Source organism: Galleria mellonella, unplaced genomic scaffold (assembly GCF_026898425.1).
Source record: "Galleria mellonella isolate WM207_F2 unplaced genomic scaffold, CSIRO_AGI_GalMel_v1 utg33, whole genome shotgun sequence".
Classification (NCBI taxonomy): Eukaryota; Metazoa; Arthropoda; class Insecta; order Lepidoptera; family Pyralidae; genus Galleria; species Galleria mellonella.
Genome location: NW_026442079.1, coordinates 8,775,310 through 8,797,792, shown reverse-complemented (window position 1 = coordinate 8,797,792; position 22,483 = coordinate 8,775,310). Strand labels below are relative to the sequence as shown.

The following is a 22,483-nucleotide window of genomic DNA, read 5'->3' as shown; positions in this document are numbered from 1 at the left end:
GTCCATTTAATTTTTCTTAAATTAACACAATTTTTTTACCTAAATTCACGAAAAAAATAACCATCTGGCAATTATTATTATTATATCAGCTGTCAACTATCCAGTGTTGAACATAGGCCTCCCTCATAAAGGGGATTGCCAGTAGTTGCCACGCTTGGCAGGCGGGTTGGCAACCGCAATTAAGCTTTGGTGATGTTTTAAGAAGGCTCATTAGTCTAATCATCTGGCAATACTTGCTCTTTATACGTTCGCTTTAGTTTATCACAATCTGTAGATGTATACCAACTTTATACTTTAATAGTAGCTTTAACTTTCACCTTCGTCTGCGTGACCGAGATATGTTTACTGACCGGGATAGAAAGTAGCCTATAGTCTTCTCCGTTCTATATAGTACATATATACTAAATTACATAGTGACTGGTTAAATTTTTAAGGCATTATAAGGTAACAAAAAAGCAAACTCACTTTCACATTTATATGATTAGTAAAAATTGGTATATACATATATTTTGTCACGTATCTAAATATCGCGCTACAGCCTAAACATGTTCACCACCTGTACTTCAGGCGATAAAATTAAATGGGCTCACGAAAGTAGTAGAACCTAGGGATCTGTCACCGAGAAGACGTTTTACGGTTATGGGGATAAGGGTTGATATGTTTGCATTAAATTACACACACAATACCTATCTGTTCTCCAACCTACCTTATTAATATTATAAATTTGAAAGTTTATAATGACTTTTGAATGTTTGTTACTATATCATACGTAAACTACTGAATAGATTTGTTTTTATTATATTTTAATATCGTGACGTGACAGACCATTTGACACAGATATTTAAATACCTAATCATATCTAACTGTTTGGTAATTATTTTTAAGTTTCGAATTTGTCGTTACCGGATCCTTTGAATTATCTTCATCTCAAATGAGTTTTAAAAACGAGAATGCAAAATAGATGTTTTAAAACAATAAGTGTTGGCAACTACAAAAAATGAAAAGGTCATATTTTACCGATTTCGATTTTTGTATTCTTTTTGTTTTATGTCAGACACAGTTTTCTGTTAGTTCAAACATACACAGTTTTGCGATATAGATTGGTAATGTAAAAGAGTTAAAAATATATTAACACATATCTTAGAGCGAGACAGAAAATATTACATTTACATACATAATATAAGCTCGAAGCTGATTGATGAGAGTATGATCACAACAAGTTCTAATTGTTCTCTTTTTTTTTAAGTAAAATTAGTTACAGATTATCGTTGTTGGTTAAAATTGTGTTGCACTTAAATATATCATAAATTAGGATCACGAAATTGTGGATTTTCTACATAATTGTGCATTTAACATTACTCTTTGAATGCAATATTATAGAATAATCAAAAATAATCAAAATATTGTTAGTAAAATATATCTATTTTATCTCAAATAAGTTCTGAATATCCATGAATTTAAATTCCAATTGTAACAAATTTATGGATGTTTACTATTTTTCCAGATTTAACTTCATATAAATTCACAATTGTCACGTGCACACATATAAAAAACACGCACACTAGTGAACTATTTCCTTGTCTTGATTTTGTGATAGCACTGTTAGTATGTCAGTACGTTTTTATTGTTCTCCAATCACAGCTTTCTTCTCCGAAAACTAAGATAAAACTTTATTCGAAAACTAACATGTCTTATCCCATTAGAAATCTTATTGAGTAACAAAGATTATACGGTCTCGAAAAACGTTATCCGAAAACTAAGATATTCTGCGCCATGAATAATTTAACAATTTTCCAAGAAAGACGTCATTAAAATTGGCAAAATCAATAAGGGACAAAGGTTACCATTAAACCCTTTAGATTAAAAAATAATCACCAAAATATATTCACAGAAGTCAAAGACAGTTCATCGATATCTTAATTTTGTCTCTCATCAAAATAGACGCCTCCGACCGACTTTCGCAGTTCCTTCTCGTTTATAACTTTGCTCTGCGAATAAACAATTGTCTTATTGAACTGCTAATCATTGACCTAAATAAAGAGTCATATATAGATTAATAAAGGTTTACGTTATTTATGGTTTTCATTTAAATTTTTATTAAGTAATAAATATAAGAGTTTCATATAATTTATAAGTGGCTTAAAAAATTAAGAAATTTTCATTTAAAAAGATATTTTTTGCTTAAAAAAGAAATATATCGTTAAAAAATAATAAAAAAACAATTATTTCCTTTTAATTATTTAATGTTGTAAATTTTATTAATAATCTACCGAATTTAGCCCATAAAATCCAAGTAATGACCATTACGCCGACTAAACAATGTTTAATCACTTAGAGTTTTCTCAATTATTGTTTAAATTCGCCGTGTTTTATATTATTTAGTAAAACCGAATAATTCTAATACTAAGTTTTATTAAACAATTTTTTTTGAAAGAATGAAACATATAAATATAAATAAAAATTAAATAAGATAAATATAAATATTTAATAACTAATTAATATACAAAAATGTCGTTCTCCTTTAAATTTTTAATAACTATTTTTAATTAATTACTTCAATCACAAAAACATCTCTTAAGTTGAATAATAAAAAATATTTTTAAAACCGTAATCCATTTGATTGACTAAAGAATAAATAACACAAAATTTGTAAAGGCACGACTTTTTAAATACTAATATTAATGAAACTGACGGGGACAGCATGATGTATGCAACAACATAAAACGTACGTCGAAGCGTAACACAGGTCAAAGCGTTCACAATGTATAAAATAGAATTTTTAAACCTGCCTCTATGTGATAAGCCATAATTTATTTTGTTCACGTAATATATTTTTACATTGTAAGTATTTTTATGTTCCGATCACATATTTCTTACATGAAAGACTCGTTTTATTATTTATAGTCAATGATTCTAATTAAGTGTAATTGTATACATCATCATTTATATTGTTAACACAAATCAAGTTTCCCACAAATAATATTGTTAAAATGTTTTGCAAGTTTTGCAATATTAAGTCCTTAATTCTTAGTGGTGAGAAATAATAGTAAATAAATAAATAAATTTATCATCATCATTTCAGTCATTATCCGTCCACTGCTGGACATAAGCCTCCCCATAGACTGCCATAAAGAACGGTCCTGAGCCACCTGCATCCATTGACTCCCTGCAACGCATTTCAGGTCGTCACTCCATCTAGAGGGGGGGGGTTGTCCTACACTGCGTTTACTCATACATGGTCGCCACTCAAGAATCGCATACATAGTTGTTATTTTTTTTCAATGATGAAAATGATATAGTAGCTCCGCCTGTGCTATCGGTGTACACAGGTAGGAAAGCAATGAGTGATGATGGGTGAAGATAGAGATAGGTCAGTTAGCCCATTGTGACGAATTGATCTAGAATTAACCACGATGGTATCCTGGAGGGACGCGTGGAGGACCTGACAAGTTTTAATGCTGGCAATAGGATTACCAATCCCTATTACTGACAATCCCATCCCCCTTTAGAGTTACATTTATAAATCAAATTCTATATATTCTTTCTGCTTTGAAACATTTATATTTGCATTATACGAGTACTGTTTCAGTTTGTAAGGTAGAATATGGCAGTAAAATTATGGAGTACAAAGGAATATTGGAAAAAAATAAAAAAAAATGTGGGTTGATAAGCTTTTTTATTTTTATTTTTTCCTTGTTATGTAAAAATGGAAAATCTCATTAAATCTCGGTACATACCTATGAATTGGAATAAATAACATCATCACTTTGGCCCCTAACAATTTATTCGCTGGCAATTTGCGAAAGTGGGATCCACTTTATGATATAATTTGCTCACAATTTTCAGGGAATAACGTTGTGCTGAAGATAGTTAATAATTTTCCCACGTTGCCTATTAAAATTGAACGTACTAACTACATAACGTTATATAATACCTTTAAATATTATATGCACGTTAATATAATAAAATTCGCCAGCAACGTTTACTATATACATATCTATATAATAATTCAATACAATAAATAAATAGTACAAAATGATTTTAATATCTTCTTTACAGAATATAAATTCATAACATACTCATCATTTTACATAAAATATTTTTTAAAATAAAATTTATTCACTAAATATTACACACGACTCTGAATGAAAATAATTTTCATTTTTCTGTCTTTGCATGTCTGGTCATTTGTCTGTTCGTATGTTACTAATTCATCAAAAAGCATTTTGAGCGTTTGCTCCAGTAAACCAATTGTCATAGTATATACAGCGTATATTATATACCAAAATATAGACTACTAGTATCCCGACCCGGCTTCGTACAACATTTTGAAAGTAAAGAATATAACCTATGTTAAACGTTGATAACGTAGCTGGGTGACAGTTTTTTTTAAATCTGTTTAGCACTTTTAGTGTGTCTATTACAAACAAACAAAATGTTTCCTCTTTATAATATTACATATAATTAAATATTTTAAAAAATTACCCCTCACCCCACACACACATACACTCAACAAATAATAACAATTTACACCCAATGGTATGTCAAAATTCACTTTAACGCAAAAGACGTTGCGTATACAGCTAGTTTTAACAATATTACCAAACTATCAAACATTTATTCACAAAAACTTGCTTAATACAGGGCTATAGCGCTGAGAAAAAAAAATACAAAATGTGTTTGTGTTAATAAAGTATGTGTGTGTAAATTATAATTATAACTATATACCCAAAGGTTGTCTGGAAGAGATTGTTTAGCGATAAGGCCGCCTTTTGTATCATTTCTTATTACAGTTAAATGTATTTACTTTTTTATAAATGGTGCAATAAAGTGTAAATAAATAAATAAATATATTTATCGGCGTAACCGAGATTAAATACTCGTAATAATAATCTAAATATTTCTGCAAACTTTTACATTTATAATATTGAACTGGTCGCTACTTGATCATAATTCAACAGCTAAACCAATTTAAATGAAATACAACAAGCGGCTATGGAGTAGCTTGTGTTCAGTATTAGACAATGGATTCGTACGATTATACCGTCACAATATAATAGGAATGCAAAAAGTTATACAATTATGTATCGCCGCGGAAAATTAAAAGCATCTCCATACAATTGCATATATTTTACTCTGCTATTTATATCGCAACGTTAAAATCATACCATGTCCTATATGTAGCTTTACGATAAATTATTAACGCGCCCACTAATTGGCTGAACTAATGATGAATTATATTAACTTATAATAAGGACTATATGTTCACTTTATCTCTTATATTATTATCGGAAAACGTTCATAACACCTACGCGTATTTTATTTATTGCTTATTTGGTATTTCTAAACCAATTAATGAAAATTTAGTGAAGATTATAAGTAAGAGCACTTAATTGTGATATTCTAAAGTCTTAATTAAATAAATCTGTCTTTGAATGTTTTGAATTTCATTTAAAATAATTAAACAAATATAAATTAAACAAAGATAAAAATGTTTTGCATCTGGGCCCCACGGGCCCATGGTTTCTACAGCAAATAAAATAATTGTTTAATATGAAATTCAAAATCAAATAAAAAGAAATCTTTTAGTGACTAACCCAGTTGATTCATATCATGATCATCATCAACATTACAGTATCAATACTGTAATCAATACAATAATTTTCCCTGCAAAAAATGGTAGCCTACTCTTTCGCTAGACCGAAGACTTCATACAAAATTTTGAGGTTATACTCTTGCATTTTTTTATTATAAACAATGACAACAAAGTAATAAATAACATGTTTCTAACTTGATTACTATTTTATAACATGTATTATACGTTACGTATTCACGCATTAATACAATAACATATTTGTTTACTATTTTTCAATAGATGTTCAATAATACTAAAGTTTTGCTTGACTAGCAAACCAAAGTGGCGAAAAGCCCTATTTGTCGCCACAGTTGCTCCACTAAATTTCCAGAACAAATATTTGTATAACTTCTAAAATACCCGACTCAGTTACAAAATGGAAGCCACTCTGTGCTTTAGAAGGCACGTTAAGCTATTGGTTTTAACATAAAATCAATTGATACGAGATTTCATAGGACAATGTAACCTAGCCTGGCTCTGTGTTCAAATACTTCTTTATACGAATTGTTTTAAAGTAACTGTAAATAGTTATTAGAATTAAATCTAAAGATCGATAAAACAGATCACTAAAAAACTAAAATTCTTAATTTAAAAACTATTTTATTATTATTATTATCAATGCCTTAGTCTAAAAAACGCTTTTCTAACATTTTTTTCAACATACACATTTAAACAAAAAACTGCGAACTGATTTCATATAATCGATCAGGACATGCCAAAGGAGGTGGACCATTAGTTGTATCTCAAAATGTGCAATGAACTAGCTATGTCCCGCGACGTATCTTAATCTGGGATTATAGTCACAGTTAAAATAATAATTATAATATAATGTATCGTAGTCTATCTAATTACGCATAAACGTCAAACTGGATTTGAATAAAATTAATTTCCTACGTATCTATATTGCATTAAATACGTAAAATTTAATAAAATTATATTATTAGTGATTTGCCAAAATATTTATTTTATTTATATTTCATCCAACTTGAATAAGGGAAAAGTATCCTATATGACAATCTAGAATATGGTTTTTCTGCATATTAAATATTATTCAAATCTTATAAGCCGTTGAAGTTGAAAAGCAACCATCCTTCGTTACTTCTTAACACCTTTACAATACTTTAACATTTATAATAACAATATTACCAATATTTCTTTTCATATCGGCAAAAATATCAAATGAGTCACATTTGAATTTGACACGTGATTTGGTTGGATACGAATTGAAATCATGTGTATGCACCACAATTGCGATGTAGACCCTCAGAAATATAATAAACTTATGTTACATTGTCTCAACTTCGATATGGCTTCGTATAGAAACTTTGAGTAAACATTGAATATTCAATTTGTATCGTATTTCGATAAGTTTACTTTCTATAATAGCTGCTTTCATCACGATTTTGCGTCTCAACTGTCGAATAACTTCTGTTTAACTATTAACTACCTATTATTTAAGAGCATTATAATTCTACATTTAAAACTTTATATACTTTATATTAAGTTTATATAAGAGTTACTATTAAGAGTATACTTTAATAACAAATGAAACCAAAATATTTTATATTAAAATGAGTAAATTAAAAGTAAAATAAATTGTACATTTTTATTACGTTAATGAACATGGTTTTGTGATTATTTTTTTGTAAAAAATAAAGCTTTCAATTTTTTAATATTGCAATTGCAATATTAATATATCACATGGTTTTATTAAAAGTATTTTTATTTATCGACTTTATTACAGTTACAGAGAAAAATGTCAGTTTATTGAGAATTGAAACAGAATTGTTTACTGCAAATATTTTTATATTATGTAACCTAAATAAAATATTTATTTATTATTAATTAAAAAGCAAAATATTTTGTTACATTAGTAAAATTACAAGAAAATAGTGGTAATTTATGTAACTTGTACTATCATTGTCATCATGTCAGCCTTTAACTGTCCACTGCTGAACATAAGCCTCTTTGAGAGGTTTTGCCAATAGTTACCATGCTCGGCAGGCGGATTGGCAACCGCAGTCAGGTTTTAGAGATGTTTTAAAAGAGACGCTGCTGCCTATCCCTCGCTCTCCCTTCTCTTATTCGACTTTTACAACACCCACAGGAAAGAAAGGGGTGGTCCATTCTATACTGTGGCCACAGTAACTTGTCTTACAATGGTCATATTGGTTTTTACCAGGAAGAAACAATTCATGCACATGATATGAACAATACAGAGCTTATGTAACCTCTTTGCACACGGGTCGTAGCTACTTATTTCTAATGGTTAATTATGTAATAATAACCCCGTCTGCTCTATCAATATACACTGGCGGAGCATCAGTTAAAGATGATAAAAGTGGAAGAAGATCTATTAACCCATCGTGACGAATTTCATAAGAATTAGACGTGATAATTTCCAAGTGCGACTGCGTAGAGGTCTACCTTACTAGCAATGGAGCTATTAGATCCCCATTACTGATAATCGCTTTCCCTCTGCTCGTAGCGTGTAGTAGATACAAGATGCACGTAATAATTTTGTACTACTTGCGTACTTAATGCATGTACTTCTAGGTTCTAATGCTTTGACAAATATAGAATGGAACCTTCTTCATGCACGGACTCAATATGTATAAAAAAGTCAATATATAAATAAATCATTATAAATGTACTGAATGCATTCATGCATGTACTACATTCTAAGTGTGCATATTGATCCTTCATGAGTACAATACGACAGCGTCAGGGAAAGGGATTGTTAGTAATGGAAAGGTTAGTCCCCATTGCTATCAATAGAGGAGTGGAGGTCCGCGTGGAGGTCGACCTCCACGCGGCAATCAGCATTGAATTTTATACTCCAATTACACCTGTAGTTGTACGAACGCGCTAAAATATCTTGGGCCATTTCCGATATAAAAAGACAACACCTCAATGTGCAAGCGAGACAACGCATGATTGATGACGCAGTATTCTATTACGTCCGTTGTTATTCACGTCCATAGCGACAAAAGTGCTTGCTATTCCAACGAAACTACTAGGCGGATTTTGATAAAATTTTTGTTTAGTTATTTCACGAATCAACATAATTTTTTATACCAAAAAATAATTTTATTAAATAAATATTTTGTGTTACTTAAATACTCGAAAAATTTTTTTAAAAAATGTTAAAATTAATGTGAACGATCATACACTCGTGTAAACCCTCTTGATTAAAAAAGGTTTTATCGTAATTAACTTATAATTGGTGACGATATTAAAAAAATACACGAATATAAAATTTGAGATGAGATCTATTTCATTTTGATGTTATAAATACATAAAGTTACCCAAAGGAATCCCCTAAATGTGCTTATAATACTTGCAAACTTTCTTAATATTTGCATTCATTTCAATCCTAGACATCAGTTAGTGCAGAGTTCCAACTTGTTGCGTGGTGTAATTCGTGCCAATTTCCATTTCTTGAATATTACTTTCTATATTAACTACTAGCTAATTAGTTCGCATAATATTAATAGAATTGGTTATCAATAGAATATTCTTTGAAATGACAATTCCCTTAAGTGCCCAAGTGGTCAGAACTCATAACGAAGTATTTCAATACTTTATACTATTCATATCTAAGGTAAAATTACCTTGATACTCATTTCTCTTAGTTTCAAAAATCGTGATTATATATTTATGTGATAATCCCAAAAAGTTGACTGGTAGAGAATGTTACTAGCATTAAGTCCGAGTTTTGTACCATATTTGTACCAGAGGGAGACTTTGTATAAAAGTCGTTTGCTTGGGTACCTCTGTCGCATTCGTGTTTCAACCGTAAAGCAGTTGTGTTTGCATGGCTGTGTTACGGTTTGAAGGGTGGGATATGGGGTGAATTTACAAGATACAGAGGAGGAGGATAATACCACTTGAATCCTCAGGAATGGCAACGCATGGGGGGTATATTGGGTGAAACAGTATACTCTGTTATGTCTATGGAACTGCTCATGTCTATAGGCGACGGTTACCACTTTCCATCAGGTGGGCCATTAGCTTGATTGCCATTCTAAGTTGTATAAAAAAAAATTTCATTCTGTCAATAAATTTATTTAAATAAATAAATAAATCATTTATAACATTATATAAATATAATAGCATTGCTTTATGTTATCTCCAGGATGTTGTAAAATAATAATTACCTGTATTAATTTATTTATTTGTTAACTGAAAAAACTGTAAAATTTTCCATTATCTTCTTCTTTATATAAACACCTCAGATATATATGTTCATCGTATCGTGTTTATCATCACACTTGGTAATTGTTCCCCATCGTTTTTACACACATATTTTATGAGCGTCTCTTAACTACATATAACTTCCTCACCGCAGGCTTCTAGCAAAGATTAATTATTTCTGTTATGACAAAGATATCACCAAACAAAGTAGCAACAAAATTTTGTGCATAAAGTTCCTTTATTAAGTATGAAATCGAGGGATCCTGTATCTCTATGGCTTAAATATATATGTAGGTACAGAAACCGATTTCCCATATGGTCCCGGCTTAGAATAGGCCACCTCTTCATTTCCCGTTGATGTAAGTAAGAAGCGACTAAAGGAGGGCGAGGGAAGGGCAGCAGCGTCCCTCTTAAAACATCTCCAAAGCCTAACTGCGGTTGCCAATCTGCCTGCCAAGCATGACAACTACTGGGAAAACGCCTCATGGGGAAGTTAAAAGCTATATCATGGCCGATAAATTTGTGGCGATACAATAAACAAAATAACTCATTATTTTGTGTCTACTGTGATTATAAAACTATATTAAAAACAAAAATAAGTACACTACAGTACTGAAAGTACAGTCGTTACTTTATGGGAGTTTTAAAATTCTTCAAATTTGATATCTACTCGCATATTCGACTAAGATGATTCATCGTATCAGTTGTTAGCTGTCCATTGCTGCCAGGCCGCCTATAGTTGCATATTTACCTTACATTTGTGTAATTAAGTTTTGTTAATATTATTCATTTTGGTGTGTATGTATTGTTAATCTTTATAACTAGTATAATTTGTAATTGATAAACTCAATAAACGCTATTATTAGTATCTATTATTATCATTATTGCTGAACATAGATCTCCCCTTTTTCCAGTAGTTACCATGGTTGGCAGGCGAGTTAGCAACCGCAATTAAGCTTTAGTGATGTTTTCCAAAAAACGCTGTTACCCATCCTTCGTCCATTAAATTGCCTTAGTCGCCTCTTACAATACCTACGAGAAAGAAAGAGGTGGCCCATTCTATTCCAGGGCCACACGATGTTTCAAAATTGTATATTATCTAATCAGTACAAAGCTATGACATCACGTTAATTAAGAAATTACGCCTTAAAAATAGCAATTAACTTTATAAACGTTACAGAATTCGTTAAATTAAGAGAAATCTTTTTTTTAACTTTAACTATTCGTTCAAATTAAATATCTTGTTGCCATGTTTTCAATCAAATAAATTCTTGAAGCGACGAGCAAAAGGATAAATTCCAACAAACAAAGCCGGCATCCCCTGTAGCTGACATTTAATCGGCATTGCTTGCGATGTGACTGGCTGAAGTAACTCAAGACAATGAACGTTTCTATTCAATAAACACTCACTTTTTATTATTAAACTGCACAGCACAAGTTATAAGAGATTGAAGTCTACAATTTAATAAAATAAATTTTTTTATTTAATTATGACAAATATTTCTGTTGTTTCAAGCAATTATATATATATATATATATATATATATATATATGTATATATATAAATTTGTGGTGGTGGTGTGGTTGTGGGGAAAATCTGGTAGTAATAGTGGTGTATTACTACCAGATTTTCCCCATAAACTTCCATATTATCCGTCAAGCTCCGACTGTCATTTTAATCATGCACGTTTGGCAATACCCGTGTTTCGGCATCTTTGGGTATATTATTAGATAGCTGCATACATAATAATGGTAGCAAGCGGAATTAAATAAAATAATTCTTATCAAATGACCAATGAACCGAACGATAACACATAATTCAGTAAAATCTATTTTTATTTATATATAATATTATTTTGAACATTCTCTAGTCAACATAGCAAAATATAAATTATTAGCATCCTTGTACTCGTAGTGCTCTGTCAGTGAAAGTGTACACTTTTTTCCAAAGAAACACAAGTTAAAAAAACAAGAAAAAATGCAAACCATCTCATGCTACGATGTAATTGGACGCTCCATGCTAGTACGGTGGACTCGTATTTTTTTTTATATATTTTTTCTACTCATATTTCATTTTAAAAAATGTTCATTTTCACTAGTATGTTCTACTAGTAAAAAAGAATTTGCCCCTCCCTTAAAATGTTAATAATTTCTACCTCAACAGTAGCTACTCGTATGTAATAAAGAAATTTAATATTGTTATTTTAACAAAATGGAAAAGGATCGTGATCTATATCACGGATCCTTTTCATTTGTAGGTCGAAGAACAACAAAATATTTATTTTTAATTTTACACTCATAAGGGTTACGATAACCTTGAAAAGATTCGTCGTAACCTTGAACATATTTACTGTTATATCCATGAGTTTATTTAGGCCCGTGAAATCCGAGCATTGCCCTAGAGGCACCACAATTAGAAATAATAAAATTTGGAAGCAAGAATATTATAGAATTTCAAAGGCGATTAAAATTAAACACATAAAATTATTGTTATTTTTTTTTTATTTTCCACTTAATTTTAAATTGCATTTTTTATTTGAATTGTCAGACCGTAAACATAGTATAACGTGGTTTAAGATTTAGATTTCACTTTAGAAGCTTCATATTATGGTAATTAAATATAACTCATATAATATATAAAAGAATGCATATAAACTAGTAACACATTAACTACCCTATTTTTACGTCTTTGAAAAACTCATGATAACTCATAAAATTTGCTCTTTAGTTATTCTATGTAGCTAACAAATACCATGGATTATGACTTCATTTATTCTATTATTTGAATTTTAATTTTTTTTCCCCAATTCTTTGTAAATGTTTGTCTTATCAGAATACATGTTGTATTTAGAAATAATGTAATTTGTGAATTATCGTACAGCCATTGTCAATTGGCTTGGATACTTGTTTTATTCTACACATAGGGTCGAAAACTTTTTTGTTCTCGTTTTTCTTTTGTTATTATTGTTTTTACTGATATTTTTGTTTTTTACCTATTGTTTTACGCATGTTTGTGTATTATATTACTCTAAATTTTAATTTGTAATCTCGATGGACCGGGCTAGGTAATGAGGTGCTAATTGAAAATCAGCGTTTCTGCTTCTGCAGGAACTTTAAGCTAAATTGGCATCCTTTTTCATTTTCATAACACTAACTGATTTTAACTACACTTTATATATAAATGTAAACTTTTTTTCTATATTTTTTTTAATGTTGTTAATACTTGCAATCTAAGTATATGTAAGTATTATGGATTATAGAATACCTCTTTCGACGTCTATGTGGATTCAAATCTCAATGCCGCCGCGTCACAAGCTGTCGATGAAAACGGTATACTCGTAATTTAAAAGTTTCGCTTGACATAAGCGATAACTCTCCCATTCATGTCACATCCATGGCACTGTTTATATTTATAGGCAACGGACCGATTAACACTTTCCATCGAATCGGCTGTCAACTTGTTTGCATTTTAATATAATTGTATGGTGATTTGGTGTGCCATATTTTACGTCCATCATATAATCGATGATGTAAAAGTCAATCTATTTAATGTTGAAAACATAATAAAAATAAATAATATTTTTATATACAAACTCAATTTACAAATATATAGCAACCCACCCCGAAACCATACAGATGCAAGATCTCGACAATCACTTATCGAGATATAAACTACTCTCTCTATTTTTACGATATTTCGATATAATAGCTTGAGCGGTTTCGGAGATTACGCGTGAACAAACATTGTGATACGGGATTTTTATATATTAAAATCTTACACAGTAAACTTGCTCAATATCTAAAAAATATATTACTATAGAGCTTGTATATAAAATCTGTATATAAACAAACGCCTGAAATCCTGTCTGTAATGATAATAAACGTAATAAACAGAAAAGTCAATATAATTACCAACAGCTGTAGGATCAAACAAACTAATAATAAATTTGCTTTTCCTTAGGTACACTCCTGGCCTACACATTGGTGTCGACGTGCGTCCTGGTGTTACGTTACCAACCTCATTCGACGAACTTAATTGAACTGCTGCCACAGAGTCTGAGAACCCCTGTGGAACCAGAAGGCACCGCTTCCACTCAACGTGAAACTACATTTACTGTAAGTTTAATCATGTAATTATCTTCTAGACCGTATCAGCTTCATTAAAATTGTCTATTTTAAATCTTCCATTTATTTATCTGCTATTTTATATTTATCAAATACTGTCTTACTTCTATATAGATTTTTTTTGAATACTCTTGTATTTATAATGGTAATAATTTTGTCATCCGGCAATTTATTAATAAAATCATCATTTATCAGTTTAGATTTTCTTCGATGCTTAATTATATAATTAGACGTATTTTTTATTTTTATTTTAAGTTTTTACTCTTATTAACGTCAATAAAATCAAATCAAATCCAGACTTTTGTAAATGAGAAAATTTTATGAACTTTAATTAATGTCATCGCAGTATTTTCAATTTTTGTTTGGCGGTAAGATTATCTATGATCCATATTTAAATAAATATATTTATAGTAATAAATATAAATTTTATTCAAAAATACAAATTTATCGTAACAATTTAAATACATTGAACTTGTATTTAAATTTATTACAGCTAACATATTCAGTCATTTTATATTCAAACCGACTGGCGAACCCCTGATTGCGATTGTAAATTTATTTATTATTATTAAAATTCTCTCATGGGTACCATTGCTCGGTGTAAGGGATTTTCGACATTGTGCTGTTTTATTTAAAAGGTCAAATTGTTCTTAATATAATTATTGTGGCAAGTTAATAGAAGTACCACATGATCCTACCTTGAGCATATGCAATGTTCACTATAAACACTATTTTTAAAACTATTCCAAAAAATTTTTGTAATATAATTTTTTCTATTTTGCTGTTCATTTACAATTAAATTCTTATATTCCTCCATATACTAAAATCTCATTTTCTGTCATTATCTTTTATTACATGATAATATTACACAGCGCAGTATTTTACAATATTGTTATATATACTTAGTAACTACATTGTTAAACATTAATAATAGTTTATTACGTACTCTTAATCTTAATCTTATCCTACGTATATCTCTGTTCCTAATGAAGTGACTTATAATAAGTGACTTTGTCTCATATAGTTACTGCTAGTATTATACATAAGTAATTTATGATTTTTCCAGTAGTTTCCACGCTTGACCGGCGGATTGACAACCGCAATTACACTTTTAGTGATATTTTACAGGACAGTTAACGACAGATACGAGTATGAAATATGACTTTATTTTAATTTGATTTTACTTTTAAATGTTTAAAGTTATTTAGTAAATTAATACCATGCATATTAGTTTTGTTAATAATGGTACTAATAATAGACCAATAATATTCTAAGTAGATTATATTTATCTATTCGATCATGATAGTTTGATTGATATTTGAATTGGAACCTACATCTCACGTAATCATATCTCGTACTAGCTTTTCTCTGTAACTTCATACGCGCGAATTTTAAAAATATGTAACCACTATTAGATTACGTATCAAGATAAGACATATGCTAGATTACAACTTAAATCTTTCTAATATAACTATAACAACCACATACAGTTTGGTGCAACAGTTATTATATGATGCCAGAACAAATATACAAATACCTAGACAATAATTCTAAAATGTTATTATAAATTATTAAATAATCACAGGGTAGGAAGATGATTATGAGCGTTGACTTTTTGCTATTATTAAAATCCCTCTAAACCAATTTTTCTTAGATATCTCCTATATATAGACGTCACCTAGAGTAGGATTAGGAATTTGGTATACCAGGTTTACGTGTTCGATTCTTCGCAGTTTGCATTTCTACTATATTTACTCGACTTTTGTTATCTTTCATATAATCCCATCTCTCTAATATACCGCTACGTAGATATAAATATTTAATTGAGCAATTTAAACTCAAGTCTGCTATTTATTTTAAATTAATAAACAATGATTATGTTTTAATAAATTAACTTAATAAGTATAATTTTCATGTATTGATGTATTTAAATTAATTTCTAAATTACAATAAATTGTAACCTCATTAAAAACATAAAGAGAATGTGTCTATTAATTAAATACCATTAAAACATTTTAAGCGTTGAGCTAACTCCATTTTAAAATACAGTATAAACCCAAACGTAATTTGAAAATTTTAAATAAAAATTACGAGGAAATTACCTTCATACTTTATTCGTGTATATTCAAAGTTATTTTTATATTTACAACAAACCTTACCATCCTTCGTATTATCGATAATTATTGCATTTAAAATCTGTACTCGTATAAATATTGCATTCCAGAAACTACAATACGATTTTTCACAATCTAATATTACGTGAGGATTTATATTCTCTTGATTTACAGTATTTTATTCATATACGGACGTCTGCAACATTAATATCTGCTATTAATAATTATTGCATTTCCTTTCATTCACTATGTTTTTTAATTTAATAAAAATTTATAATGAACAAAAATTAAATTTTACCTATTTTTAATGAGTGAAATAGAATGTTATACCCGCCTGTGCTATCGGTTAAATTTGGTGGGTGAATTTTAATAGATGAAGATGAAAACATATCTGTTAACCTATAGTGAAGAATTTATTCAGAATTAACCACGATGGACGGTGAGAAAGTCACGTGAAGGTCGACCTGGTAGAGTATATTGCTACTAATAGGCCTATTAATGCCCATTACTAACAATTCCTTCCCCCTAATACTACCTACTCATTGTTATGATAAGCACTTCACTTGAGAATGGGTGGGTGGAACAATTTGGTTGAAATAGTCCCATTTCGAGGAGAAAAAGTAATAAAAGTTGGAGAGGACATCGTCAGTTATTGATTAAAATTAATATTAACGTATTTAATCAAAAATTAGCACCGGTCATTATAAACACAATTGTATTCGTTCGTTATTCTTATTTAAATCGTTATTATATAAATTCATTTGTTATAACGATTTCACATAATATCAATGTAAAATCTAATTTGATGTCAAAATAATTTGAAATATTAATGTATTATAATTAACCTGGTTGATTGTATGGTTATGATACGGAAGTTAGTCTCAAGTAATTTGTATTTCATATTTATCTAAGGTCACAAATATGAAAGACGTAACTGAAATATCAATATGAAATTGTTTCACGTTCTATCTATCTGAAAGTGACTTCAAATAGAATGATAATTATTATCATTTACCTTTATCTTTACCAAAAACCAATTAATTATTATTAGAGTAATGATTTAATATATATATATACAATGTTTATAACTCAAAATATTTGAGGTAACGTTTTAAGTAAACGTCCCAACTTTGACAACAATACCGTGAAAGGCAAAACGGGTCAGGTATTTATTATAACAAACTGTGGAAGTGTGTTTTTGTAATACATTCATTAATATTCAAAGTTATACCAAGTACTAAAAATTACTAGTATTGACATATGGCAAAGCTATAATGAACAGCAATTTATATACTTCCTTTTAATATAAAAAGTATTCAGAAGAAGAACTCAGTTTGCTGGAAGAGAACTCTTACAGAGTTAAGCTAACCTGTTGTATATCTTCATTTAATATAGACTTTAACTATGTAATTTTTGTATATAATAAAGTACGAGTATAATAAATAAAAAAAAATAATAATAAATAAAAATGATCTTCCACAATATCTCTGTTGTAACAGATGTAACCGATGAACTAACCAACTGTAACTTCAGCTTATAACTTTAAGAGCTGGATACATAGAACTAATGTATCTTGTGGTTTTATCGGTCGCTGGCTTTCAATCAAATCTAATAATTTGAATATTATACAGTAAAGAGACAATAAGTATGACTTTTTCCCTTAGAAGCTTAAATTTTAATTCCTTTGTTTACCACAAAGGAATTATATTCGGAATGCGGAGTGAACGGATATCGACCTTTGTGGAGGAAATATTCAACTTCAGTCGAATCGTATCTTTTCCTTTACATTATACAAGTGAACTCGAAATTATTATCATATTGCTAAGACTCTATTCTATCAATAATAATGGAAATTTCATTCTAGATTTCTATCTAAATACGAAATCTAGACTTCGCATCTAGATTTCATAAGATAGTGTTACACAAAAAAATTACTGTAATCATTGCAGAGGCAATTATTTTGATTTAAAAACTAAACTACTGAACAGATTTTGATAGAATTTTTATGGAACCGATCGGAAAGTATATCTTTTTAGACAAAAAAAAGTATTTTACAAATCGATTTATAAATGACGGACTTATAAATTAATTAACGTAAAAAATACAATCAAATTGAGAACCAGAGGGTGACTTTGTACAAAAGTCGTTTGCTTGGGTACCTCTGTCTAATTCGTGTTTCAACAGTAAAGCAGTTGTGTTGGCATGGCTGTGTTTCGGTTTGAAGGGTGAGGTATGGCGTGAATTTACAGAGTATAGAGGAATAACATCTGAGTCCTCAGGAATGGCAATGCATGAGGGTTTTATGGGCGTAACTACTCTGTTATGTCCATGGTACTGCTCATGTCTAAAAGCGACGGTTACCACTTTCCATCAGGTGGGCCGTTAGCTTGTTTGCCATTCTAAGCTGTATAAAAAAAAACTTACTCGTTTTGTAAATATTGAAAATAATAATATTTACCAAAAAAACATGGGTGGAAAACAAAAAAAAATTTTCTAGCTGTCAAGTTAGTATAGAGTGCTCATTTTTTGTCGTTTTTCGACTAATCTTCTCCAGAGAAAAATGTTTAGTTTCACTGTTGAGTAACACTCCCTTAATAACTTAGATTATATAGATAGGTCTACTTTTTTGTCAGCTAATTGTCAAATTAGTTGACTCCTTTTTTATCTGTGTTCTATATACTTACGCACATAATGTATCTTGACGTGTCTATATTTAATTATTTAATAAATAAAATGTTATGTTTTACGCATTAAAAAGATGCAAAAATTTTCGAACAAAATAAATATAGAAGTTATAAAGGAATCACTCCTAACTATTTATCATGCAAAATTATATGTAAAAGTTGACCCGCTTTTCTCGAAGCATTTGTATGGAGAGACACTCTATTAAGATAATCTAAGCTTAATAATAGTTACTATTCCAGTTTCGCTCCATGTATTTATTTATAAAAGGTTTTCTGAAGTTTTCTAGGACTTATATAATGTGATGTCCCGAGTCACACTTTCCCAAAACAGTGTGTAAATTAAATTATACCTAAGTTAATTTTGTTATATTGTGTTAGTTATGTAACCGTGAGCAAGTTTCCAGGCTTGTTATATTGGAACTAGCTTTATCTCGCGACTTTACTCTCTGTATTAGGATACATTGAGCTACATATGTAGATAGTAAATTTCAATCAAATCCGTTCAGCTATTTACGCTTGATCGAGTAACAAAGATTTTAACTTTCTCATTTATGAGTCGGACAATGGAATAGTAAATCTTACAAGCGTGAAAATTCGTAAATCACATCCTCATATAAAAATTAAATTATCTGGAATAAAAATAATAATAAAAAATACATATATATATATAGTTATCATAGGCGGCGACATAACTGGAGATAAATACTTATGGCAAATCTTAGATAAACTAAGACGTGAATATAAATCTCAGGACCTACATGTTATCTATGAGTATATATCTATATAAAAGAAGATACTCGTATTGATTGACTAACTGACCCATATATCAACACACAGCCGAAACCGCTAAATATATAATTATAAAATTTTGCAGATAGGTTCTTAATATAGCGTAGGTGAACAATAAGAAAGTAATTTTAAAAATTCAACTACTAAGGAGGTAAAATAAGAGTTGAAAGTTTGTATGGAATTTCGTCTAGAAGTTACATATGTGAATTATTAAATTTAGGCTCTCAGTTCTTATAAAAAATGTATATGTTTATTAGCCCTATACCCTATTTATTGAATTCTTCAGGATTTCACTTCTAAAGACATGAAATAGGATATGGAAGTTAAGAGTTAAGCAACGGGCAAAAGTTAGTATTTTAGGAACTTTAAGAACATTATAGAGCCACAACTATTTTACATTATTTTTATTTTTGTTTCTCCATTTTCTTTTATTTCATTTCAAACTGTATTTTACTTTTTTGAGTACTTAAGTGAAAAATTTGAACAGAATCGTAAATGTCAATACTTTACTAACTTGATTAGTCACTCGTCGATTACTACGAAACAGGCCTGCGAGCCTAGTGTAGTAATCACTGATAACTAAATTGTGCACCCGCATTTTTGTTTAAATAAATTTATTATTATTATATATTTCGCTGGGTGTAACTTCAAACGTCATATATGGTTATTTCAAAATTTTGCAGCAACGTTATAATACAGTTACATTTTTTATTCTATATCTTAATTTTTATGTATCACTAGCTTTTACTCCTAACTTCATATACGCAAATTTTAAATTTTAAGTTAGGTGTGTTCTTAAGACCCCTATTACTTTTTCTTAAATATCTTCTATGTACATACGTCATGTAGTTACAATTTTATTATGTCAGTTAAAGTACAAGGAAGTCATTACCACTAATGTTGTACACTTTCACATTTGTAATACTAAAGGTAAGTTTTCTTTAAAAAAATATATTATACGGAGGTCATTATACTTTGTGTATACGGGGGAGTCACTCGAGATCAATCAATTAGATTTTTCTGCGTATATTCCATAACTCGCTCATCTTAGACATTTCACCTATTCATTTTTCCATTCCATAAGTTAATAGATACTGGCAATAATAAATATGCACTTGTCGAAGGGAAGCGATTATTAGTAATAAGTTCTAACAACACCATTACTAGCAATATACTATATCAGGTCGACCTCTATGCAGTTCCAACTAGAAACCATCGTGGTTAATTCTTGTCGAATTTGTCGTTCTGGGCCAATTAGCCTATATTCGTCTCCATCTATCATCTCTCAGTGGTGCCCCGTCAGTGTATTTCGATAGTGCAGAGGCGAGGTTACCATTCTATTTTTACTCATTAAAAAAGTACGCAATTGATTTTTTAGTAGAGGCTTTTAAAGTAATAATAATTAATTAGTATTGTAATATTAAAAATGATTAAATTTTAATTATTTTCCTAATTTGAAAATTAGCAGCGCATTCCTTTTACCCTGTGAACTCTTTGATATTATTTCTGTTTATATCTGAAATATGAATTTTGTATAGAAAGAAATATTATGATTTTAATCATAATATTTCTTTCTATACAAAATTGGATATAATTTTATAGGGACTCTCACCCGTAAGGCAGAATTTGAAATGGTGGCTCGGTAAACGTGACACAACTTTTAAATTAAAATATTTTATTGTTGTTTCACATTTAAGGAAATTCTGTTTTGAATCACCTTAATTGCAAACAACGTACTCAGTAATGGAATTACTAATTACAATTTCAATTTGTACACTTTGGTTTATGTATGCTGACGACAGGAAAACTTCATCGTAACGGAATTATATTTATTTTTGTTTTCCTTATAATGTCACGTCGTCAAGTGAAGCCTATTAGAAATGTAATAAATAAAACAATTATGCTATAATACGCAATGGAGTGGTCGACCTCTATTTACCAATATACCAACACAGGCCCCTCTCATGGATTGAATTTCGCGATCACGGAGTTAAAATATAGGAATATCTTACTTAAGACGAAAAATACCTATTCAATAAAAAATTCGGTAATAATAAAAAAAATATATACTATTATCACGACGAGTAAAAACATTTAACAGTACATAAAATTTGGCATATGAGTACGTATTTTCCATGGAACTTCATCTTCGTTAATGGACGCGGATAAAATTACGGGCACTTCTTATAAAAAGAATTGTCCAAATCGATGGCTAAGAAAATATAGTCGTATTCATAATCCTCTTTTTATAAAGACTGTTAAATATCAAAACAGATCAACTTCAAGTCTTTAATATCTATAGTCGGTAATATCAGAATCGTGTTAACTTGCTTCGCTGCTTATAGCCGGCTTCGACTCTTAGAAATACAGTCCAGATTTTCTTGTATAAAATTTTAAACTTTCTTTTCCAGTCTATATCGACTGTTGTTTTCGAAGTTCCATCACTTTATTGTGCTTCTATTCATTTTTATTATAGCTTTTAAGTTTCCAACTATATAGAACGTTTGTGTAGGTTTACATTGGATTAGTTCAACAGACATCATCATTTCAACCATTGTCTTTTCCTGACTTAGGCTTTCTCAATTGAATGCAGTAAGTCGTAAACTGACTTGCTGTAAGTGTACCTACATACACTGACTGTTCGCAAGATAATTAAGGTCATCGCTCTATTTTTTTAAACAATATTTCTATATTACGTTTGTTTGTACTTCATTGATCGATCATTCACCTCGGTACCTGATAATATCTAATTTTTACTTATTTTTGTACAAACAAAAATATCATAATTAGTACACCATAATAATATAGCAAATGGAGGCTTACATTAGTCTAGTTACTAACTTCAAAGTAAAGAAAACTCATCATGTAAAGTAATTTCAAGTTAGTGCAACACTGTCGCTTCTCCATTTATACGATGCCAGTAGCCAAACAACGTATAT

At 29.7% G+C, this 22,483-nt stretch overlaps 1 protein-coding gene across 1 annotated transcript in view; it reads left to right on the top strand.

Annotated features, from left to right (window-relative positions):
• The window catches only part of LOC113518331 (probable cationic amino acid transporter), a 214,434-nt gene that overhangs the window by 161,225 nt on the left and 30,726 nt on the right, over positions 1-22,483 (top strand). Inside the window, exon 11 of the mRNA XM_026903202.3 lies at positions 13,794-13,948. Within this exon, the coding sequence (XP_026759003.1) occupies positions 13,794-13,948 (155 nt within the window). The remainder of the gene's footprint in view (positions 1-13,793; positions 13,949-22,483) is intronic.